General features: G+C 44.3%; 2 protein-coding genes across 2 annotated transcripts; one reads left to right on the top strand and one right to left on the bottom strand.

Moving 5' to 3' along the window:
• Positions 1–2,154: 2,154 nt before the first annotated feature.
• Positions 2,155–4,522, bottom strand: LOC6739420. Its single transcript, XM_016172127.3, has 4 exons — positions 4,180–4,522; positions 3,498–4,035; positions 2,701–3,386; positions 2,155–2,643 (listed from the first exon to the last, which is right to left on the bottom strand). Exons 1-4 carry the CDS (start codon positions 4,397–4,399, stop codon positions 2,288–2,290), a joined length of 1,800 nt encoding a protein of 599 aa, XP_016027111.1. The 5' UTR covers positions 4,400–4,522; the 3' UTR covers positions 2,155–2,287.
• A 2,647-nt stretch (positions 4,523–7,169) lies between these two features.
• On the top strand, positions 7,170–7,588 carry LOC6739421. The gene has a single exon (XM_002076288.4). The coding sequence runs from the start codon at positions 7,212–7,214 to the stop codon at positions 7,530–7,532; it is 321 nt and encodes a 106-aa protein (XP_002076324.1). The 5' UTR covers positions 7,170–7,211; the 3' UTR covers positions 7,533–7,588.
• Positions 7,589–8,456: the final 868 nt, after the last annotated feature.

Genomic DNA, 8,456 nt, shown 5'->3' on the forward strand with positions numbered 1-8,456 from the left:
ATCATCGCCCCAAGGCGGTGGCTGGCAAAAATCAAGTGGCGATCTGTGGGCGCCGAAGGGGCAGTTAAATCCGAAGGACCTTCATTAAACTGCCAGCAAATCCAGCCATGTGTGTACCGGCGAGTGTCCTTCGCATCAAGGATGTGCCCGCATCGCATTCGCATTCGCATTCTCATCGGTGCTCGTATCCGTGTGCCTGGTTTGCTGGCCGTCGTGTAATCGCAAATAATCATCCACTTAACGTCGTGAAACTTTATGCCGGAGATGGCCCAGCCAGCCCCTTAGCTCGGCCTCCATCCTCCATGGTCCGGAGCCATCTGCTTCCTCCCTTGGAGTCAGCACAATGTGACCGGGACTTGGACACGGACTCGGACACGGACAGTGCCAGTCATAATAATGTTTATTATGTATATGCTTTCTTGCAATGGAGTAAAGCGTTTGTTTGTGCACAGAGAGAAAAGTACGTTATTAAGTTGATTTTTTTATTGAGATAGTATATGATATATGAGATATATGATATATGAGATAATATGATATAAGAGTTAATATGATATATGAGATAATATGATACATGAGATAATATGATATATGAAATAACATGATATATGAGATAATATGATATATTATTTAAAGTATATTCCTAACCTAAGATACTCCACTGATAACTTCGCAGTTGTATATAGTAGCAATCCAGGTATAGTGAGTTCTTTTCTGTGTATCCCCACAAAGGACACGAATGGCCCCAAAAACCCCTAAAGGAGTGGTTGTGTATCTCTGCACTTGACAAGTGAAACGGGTAGCTGGGCCTGCGTATTTTTAGAGCCACTCGTTTGACTGGCAAAACAATCCGGGGCCGGGCATCACATCAAACGTGAATCCAGTAGTAGAAAGGTGCCTCTTAAAGGCGCCCTTAAATTCCAGCTGTTGGCCATAAAGCAGCCGCCACGGAGGAAGTGAAGCCATTTCTAGCGCATCCTGACCAACGGCAACGAACATCCTGCGCCAGAAATTGTAAATTTTCGCTGCTCGACAAACAAAAGCGCAGCAGGATGTGCAAGGCAAACAGTTGCTGAATTTTATTGTCAGTGGATGCAGCCAGTGGGGATGTCGCTCCAAATCCTGCGAGGGAGTAACTTTTGGTCCGATCTTCGGACTAATGCCTTTAACTGGTTCGCTTGGCCGTGGCTCAATAGATTTTATTTTTTGTGCGACTGAACTGGAAAACCGAATGACCAACAAATCAAATAGCGGAAAACTTTTATTTTGCAAAAGTTTTGCTCATGCTTCCGTCGGATGGCCGGATTTTTGGGTGGTTCTTCTTTGGCCAGCGCGACCATCTTGGGCCCCATAAATAAGCCAGCAAATTGCATGCTTCACTGCCTCATCGGATCCTTGGAAAAGTGTGGGGGGAAGTTGGCTATAGTGGGCCTGGCAAATTGATGGCTTTGTAGCAGTTGCGGTAAATTTGTTGGCCCTTTGGGCCGTTTGCTGTTCGCTTCTTGTTTCCTTGAACTCTGACCAGCAAATTGTATTTATGCGTTAATTATTTCATTAACGCCCCATTGAGTAGCGCCTTCTTGGGCTTTGGCTTCGGCTTCGGCTTTGGATCAGGGGTGAGGGGTCAGCGCATACCCTCTCCAATTATTCCAGCCTATTGCATTCAAGTGACTTTGATTCTCGGCCCCGGGGGCGTGGTCCCGCCCACCTCGTCTCTCGTCTTGCGTGATTCGGTGCAATCGCATGGAAACGGAATGTGCCGCCCATCGAAGGTCTCATTAGGCGACACAGATGGACAGGAAATCCCGCGGGGTCTGTCCAAATGTATTTTAATTAAATGCCTTCAATTGGGTGAGGGAATTGGACAGGGAGTGCCTTTTGATGGGGGATCCTTTGCTCAATAAATGAATTGAATTCCTGAGCAGGAATTTATTGAACGATAAAGACACTTTAATATACTTTCTGATGGGTAAAAGTAGAATAATCCCACAAACGAGAGGTATTTTAAAAAGTAAGTTACCTGTATACACTCTCATGCTAAAAGTGAGTTACATTAGGGTCACCTTAAGTGGGCTTGAAATTATTCATTTGAAATATACATAATACCCATTTGGAATTTTACAGAGTTGGGTCACCAATGCCCAAAAAACATTCAAATGTATTTATGCACCTCATTTATTATCTATTTGGTCACAGATTACATTCAACTCCTTAAAAATATTTATTGTCACAATATATGCCATTTAATTCGATACGATTTGAAAGGTAGGTAAGGAATGGGAATTGCCCCTCATAAATCCGTCACCATGCGTATGTTCATGTCCATGTCCTCAAAGTAATCCAAATCCTCGTCGAAGGCACTGCACAAATGCTGATCCATGCCGGTGCAATTTTGAGACAATCTCCTCGGTTTTCTCAGGCCCTCGAAAGCCTTTTTGAAACTAACTACCTTCTCGTTATCTCGACTTGAGCTCTTGGTAAGAATTTTACACAGTTGTTTGAGATTGGCCACAACTATCACCAGGATTACGCCGATGAGCAGGTACATGACTATCAAAGCTGGATGCGGAATATTTGTGTTCATGTCCATCTGACCTGCGATGTCCTCATGGTAATCCTTTCTCGAACGCTCTGTTGTAGTGGTTTCTGAAGGTATCATATGTATATATAGTATATATTATTGATAATAACTCTTATTCTTACCTGTAATGTGCTGGCTACTAAATATTGAAGGTTGAGACAACTTTTTGTTACTTGTGGCTATTGTTGAAGTTTCTGTTGAAGTTTCATGGGTGTTCAGTAACTTTTTAGTACTTATTTGAGTTCTTGGAAATGTTGTCGAATTCGTGTTCGTCCTTGGTGTTGTAAAACTTCTGGTTGCTTCTAAAGAAATGCTAAATACTTTTCCCGTCGTTGTATTTCTTGATCTTGGAGTAGTCGTTGTGTTCGCTGAGTTTAGCAAAACATTTGAACCTATGTCCAACTCCTTCACACACTTTTCGAAATAGTTGGGACAACAATTATTGTTCAGAATACAGGAGTCGTCACAGCCGCAGCTCATGATAATACCCTCGTCGGAAAAAAGTGGGCTGCCCGGACTAATAGATCCACAGCGAAACGTACAGCTCATCATGTCGAAGACCAGTGGCTCCTCGCTGCTGGACATCGCCGAGGATGCTGGTTCGGTGGTGGTGGTGGTGCTATACCCACCCACTCCACATTCGCTGCCCGTCATCAGTTTGACGTCATCGATGGCAATGTCCCCGAATTGTGACCTCGCATCCGTGGCTGTGAACACCACCTGGAAGTCCTCATGCATCTTGTCGATGGTGATTGTGTGCTCCAGCCAATGCGTTCCCTGCGAGCCAGTTATTTCAAATTTGCTGGAACTGGAGGAACATAAACTTTCAGTATATAAAAGCAACTAGAATACCATATGGTTGTAGTAGCTTATTCGTATAAGATTTACGTGACGAAACTAAAATAAGCTGTTTACATACTTGGACCTAAAGTTGTTCCACATATCATCGATTTGCAGCGAGGCTGGCTTCACAGACACCACCAGCCTGTCCACTCCAGCTCCGAACATGAAGTAGTGAAACCGAAAGCAACAGGCGGCATTTAAACAGAGGGATCTCGGATATACCGGCGATACGAAGTGGTAACTGCCATATGCCTCGATCTGGGTCTCCATGCGCATATAGTGTCCACCCGAAGCGTTCCCAAAGGTGTGATCGTATCGTGGTCCTGTTCTGGGGTGGTGAAAATCCGTCACCGCACTGATCCTCTTCCAGGGCAACCAGATGGTCTCCTCCGCAGACCAGCCGCACTGATCCTCGCTCTCGAAGTCGCAGGAGTGGTCCATCGTGTGGTTGCTCCTCCGGCAAGCTCCCAACTGTGTGCTCCACTTTTCTCCATCGCAGTAGGCAGTGCGACTACCGTATAAAACAAAACCATCTAAACACACGATTTCCGCTTTTACAGGATTATCTAAAACATATCCGTTTGTGGGATCCTCAGGTTTCTCGCATCCTTTCCCTTAAAATCAAAACGAATTATAAATATTGGTATGGTAACTGGTATGATTTAATGAAATTTTCTTGGAAATGTATAACTCAATTTGTTTTATATTCCTAGTTCGATTGTAAAGGGTGTACATTTTCGAAAACTGTCAACACTCACTGGCACAAAATGGTTTCTTCTCGCGAAGGCGACCATCCCGATCGCAGGTGTGTATTGAATTTCCCTGCAATACAAATCCGCGATTGCATTGGAAAATCACTAAATTGTTCGATCGTGTGAAGAATCGTCCATTTTCCAAATCTAACGATCCTTCGCAGCTTCCATTTGCGGTATCCAAACTGTAGACTAAAATCAATGTCAGAGCCAAGAAAAATTGCATAGCTCCGACTTTTTTTTTCAGCAATTCTGTATGTATATTAAGGAGATTCGGAAGGATAATGACTGCTACCTGATGCTCAACTGATTTTAAAGTCGAGTCCTTAAGGGCGGGTTCGTCACCAGCTGATTTTTCGCAGCTGCAAAAAAATGATGTTACCGTTCATTAACTCGTAAATGCAACATCCTTACCGATGCTGGCAATCGATGTATAGTGTGACCATATATACATGATTTTGAGCCTCAAAAATATTTTATTTATCATAAAAGAAACGGATTTTCAAAAACATAGTTGGTAGTAACATTTATTTATTTTCCTTATCTTTGAAATTAATTTTCTTCCTTACATATTACACATAGCATTGTTTTAGATTCGATTTTGTTCGATATGCTTTTTAATATGTATATAGCCTTAGATCAAAAGTCAATCCTCGTATGGCTTTAATTTACTGCAATCCACTTCTCCAAAAAATGAAAACGCAAAATTTCTGTCATTAGGAACTATAAGGATGCTCGCAAGGAATAGAGGGAGGTTCTCCTCCAAGGAGCACGTAAGAATAAGCCAAACATCAGGTGTAAGTAAATGAAAGACCGAGTAAGAATGCGAGAAAAGCGAAACGCCAACATGAGCAGCTCATAAAAACCCAAGAAGGCGAAATGTTTAGGTTTAAGTGGGCGTCCTCATGGAGGAGATGGCGACGTGGATGGGTGGCTGGGTGCTTGGATGGCTGGGAGATTCTGTTGTCCGGGTTGACTTACCGGAATGAAGCCGCCTGCATGCCGTGGCATGCCCGGCCTGCATTTAGCTAATCCACAAGTTTAGCACAACAAAGGCAAAAGCCATGGAAGGCACAACTCAAGGTCCTTGCGATGACGACGATGACTACGAGTGGAAATGGCCGAGGACGATGGTGAGGATGTGGACGAGGGACTGGTACTGGGACTGGCGTAAGTGGATGCGGGACGACGACTACTTGACAGTCTTGGCTCGGCTTTGTTTTTTGGTGGAACGGAGGCGACACCCATTTTCTTGCCGCCCACCAAAACGCTGGCTGCATCTTAAATTGTGTTTCTTGAATTTTAGTATTTCTATTTCTTGCCGAGGGAGCGACGTCTGGGAGCTGAGGATTTGAGAATTTCCGAATTTTTAGCTCTGACCTGCTCGCATATGTAAATTGATGGCTTTGTTTGTCTTTCGGGCTCAGCTTGAAATTCGTAAATCCGTTGAAAATCCTTTTTAACTTTTAATGATGGGGCCGCTGTGGCAGAAAGTGGGCCAATGTTTTCCCATGGGATTTGCGTAAAGTATCTGCTAAAAGCTTTCCCCATTCCCTTTGCCAGTCCACGTTATTTGGCCAAAAAGGCAGCTCCAAACCGCATCGACGTAGACACCCCTCTTCCCCTACCAACATCCGCTTTCGCCCAGGAGTCAACATCAATTTCGTTTTCATCAATTTCGGTCGGAGGTCGGAAAATGGTGGAAATGGCCGTCTTCCAAAGCTGTCTATTCCAACAAGACCGAAAACAAGTCGAAAAGCAACAGAAAGATGCTTTGAGAGCGAGGGAAAAAGTTGGGGAAACTTGGGAATGTTCAACTTAGTTTTCATTAATTTGTTGTTCTAGTTGGACCACTTATAAAAACTTGGCTTAATCTTTTGGCTCTCGGGTGACTGCAAATTTAACCCAGTAGTTGAGATATAGCATTTCAGATCGGCATTTCACCAATTGAAATCCGCTCGAAAATAAAACCATTAAAGTTGATCTGATTTCAGGAAATTGTTTGCTTTACTCATTATCCAGCTATGTCAATTAAATGGTTTAGTTGGGCATTTCTTTTTAGCAATTTCTATTTTCTGAAATGCATTCAATATTTCCCACTGAAGATCAATTTGTTTTATTGTTTATTTATATTGTACAACCCATTAATTTGTACTGCGGTAATTAAAAGGATTCTAAAGGCAAGCCCATCAAATCAAATGAAAGCAGCTGAAATTTATTGATTGAATTCGCATAACACATTTTGGCACTCAGGGAGCATACATTTTTAATTGGCCCCGTTGCTGTGGCGCCAGTTAGAAATGCGAATCCGTAATTTGCTTTGGATTCGGATTTGGCTCTACGCCCAAGACAAATGCTGGCAATTATCCGAGCATAAAGTAGGTGCGTGTGCCTCCTGTGCACCCATACCACCGCACTCCGGTTTCCGGCGAAACAAGGACACTCTCACACACACACACCTACCAAATCTGAAGCACGTGCGCAAATTATCTTCAAGGCGAGAGAGCCTGAATAAAATAACAGCTGCAAACAGAGGCATAAACAAATGAAACGATGATGGCACACAACCCCATCCCAGGACTCGGCCTAAACTCATTAATTATCTAGGAAGGAAGGAGCACGGAGGGGGATGCAGGTTGCAGGACATGCTGCCGTGACCGGTCATGAATACGCCATTGTGTTTGTAATCAACTTTGCCAACACCGAGCATCAAATATGCTTAATGCGCTCTTCGATTGTTCGTCCTTAATGATGGGTCGACTTGGCTCAAATAGTGGCCATCAATAGTTTCAGTTCAGCTTGTGAATTTATGTATTTTGGGAACTGTTTTCGCATACATGACCCACAATGTTCTTTCACGGCTAAGTGGTCAAATTTGGCTATATCATCTATAAAGTGGCTTAGTTATAAAAGGAATTGTATACTTCCCACATAAAGAAAGCCATTAATAGATCCTTACTTTTTTAGCCTTATATATATGGAGTTCACAGTTCACATTCTCTATCACCCAAGGAACCTAGTATGTGTACGTATTTCAAATGTCTGCCTTTAAAATTGCTTATGCCTGTCGTTATTGTGGCAATATCGTCAGCTACAAGTCAGCCAAAGTGAATGAGACGCCCTACGACTTGCTCCTGAGCAGGACCTTCAACCTAATCCAAGAGGACAGGATTAGGGAGACGAATGGGGAGCGGTTCCAGAACCTGCACTGCTCCAAATGCCGCATGGAACTGGGTCTGCTGTGCTTGCAGAGCGAAAGGAATGTCCAACTGAAGGGACTTTCGCTGTTGGAGAAGGTTCATCTGGTGGTGTACGACTCGTACGAGGTGCCATTCGAGATGGCCTCACTTCGTGACTGATGAAGCGTGTGGAAATAAAGTTTGAGGGAAACAATTAACAATTTAAGGGACACACGGTTGCCATGTCTGCACTTTACGCGTTGGTCCTTTGATGGGCATACATATGTGTGCAATATATATTCTTGAGCTTGTCACTTGGGAATGTTTTGGCAAGCGTGAAAATGATTTGCTCGACTTGCGACTGCCGGAGCATTAATCAAAATCAATCCAAGGAATCGTGCCAGACGAGGACATGAGGCAGCCATCACGGTTTCAAACAAAAGTCTGTGCCAGGCACGCTGGAAAAAAATCCAAAATAATTTGCACTCAACGCTGTGACAGTTGAAAAGGCACATCCTTTCCCTTTCGCCGGAAATTAGGGCGCTCCTCTCAGCTGTCTTCTAGGCATCCATACACACACACACTTTTGAGTGGCTCAATGGCAAAAGGCAAAGGCATTTTAATGATTTTAATTAACTGCATGTTTGCCTGTAATTACAACGGCAACAATGCAATTACGGCGCATGTACAGCACTGGGTGGCCATAAACAACAAGGCTCCGGGTCAGAGGGCAAGGCCAGTTGGCCGCCTGTCTTTTGTCATCACCCCATCCCGCTACTCCTCCAGGCCAGTCCCCCTTCAAAGCAACTTCTCTGGCTCCTCCTGCGCCTCCTGCTCCTTCTGCGCCTCCTGCTCCTCCTGCGCCTCCTGCTCCTCCTGCTCCTCCTGCTCCTCCTGCTCCATCCTGGTGACACACCTCGGATGACAGAATAATTACATGCAGAGCCACCAGGCCCCTAGTTCATTTGCTTTTAGTGCCCCAGCTGGAAGCTATTCCTGGAGAGCGTCGGCAGAGCAGTGCATCATACCGAGAGGGACATGGGTGGCGTACCAGAGGGGTTCCTTGCCAGAAATACTGGGAAAGTTACCACATCTATTAGCTGG

The sequence above is a fragment of the Drosophila simulans genome, chromosome 2R (assembly GCF_016746395.2).
Source record: "Drosophila simulans strain w501 chromosome 2R, Prin_Dsim_3.1, whole genome shotgun sequence".
NCBI lineage: Eukaryota > Metazoa > Arthropoda > Insecta > Diptera > Drosophilidae > Drosophila > Drosophila simulans.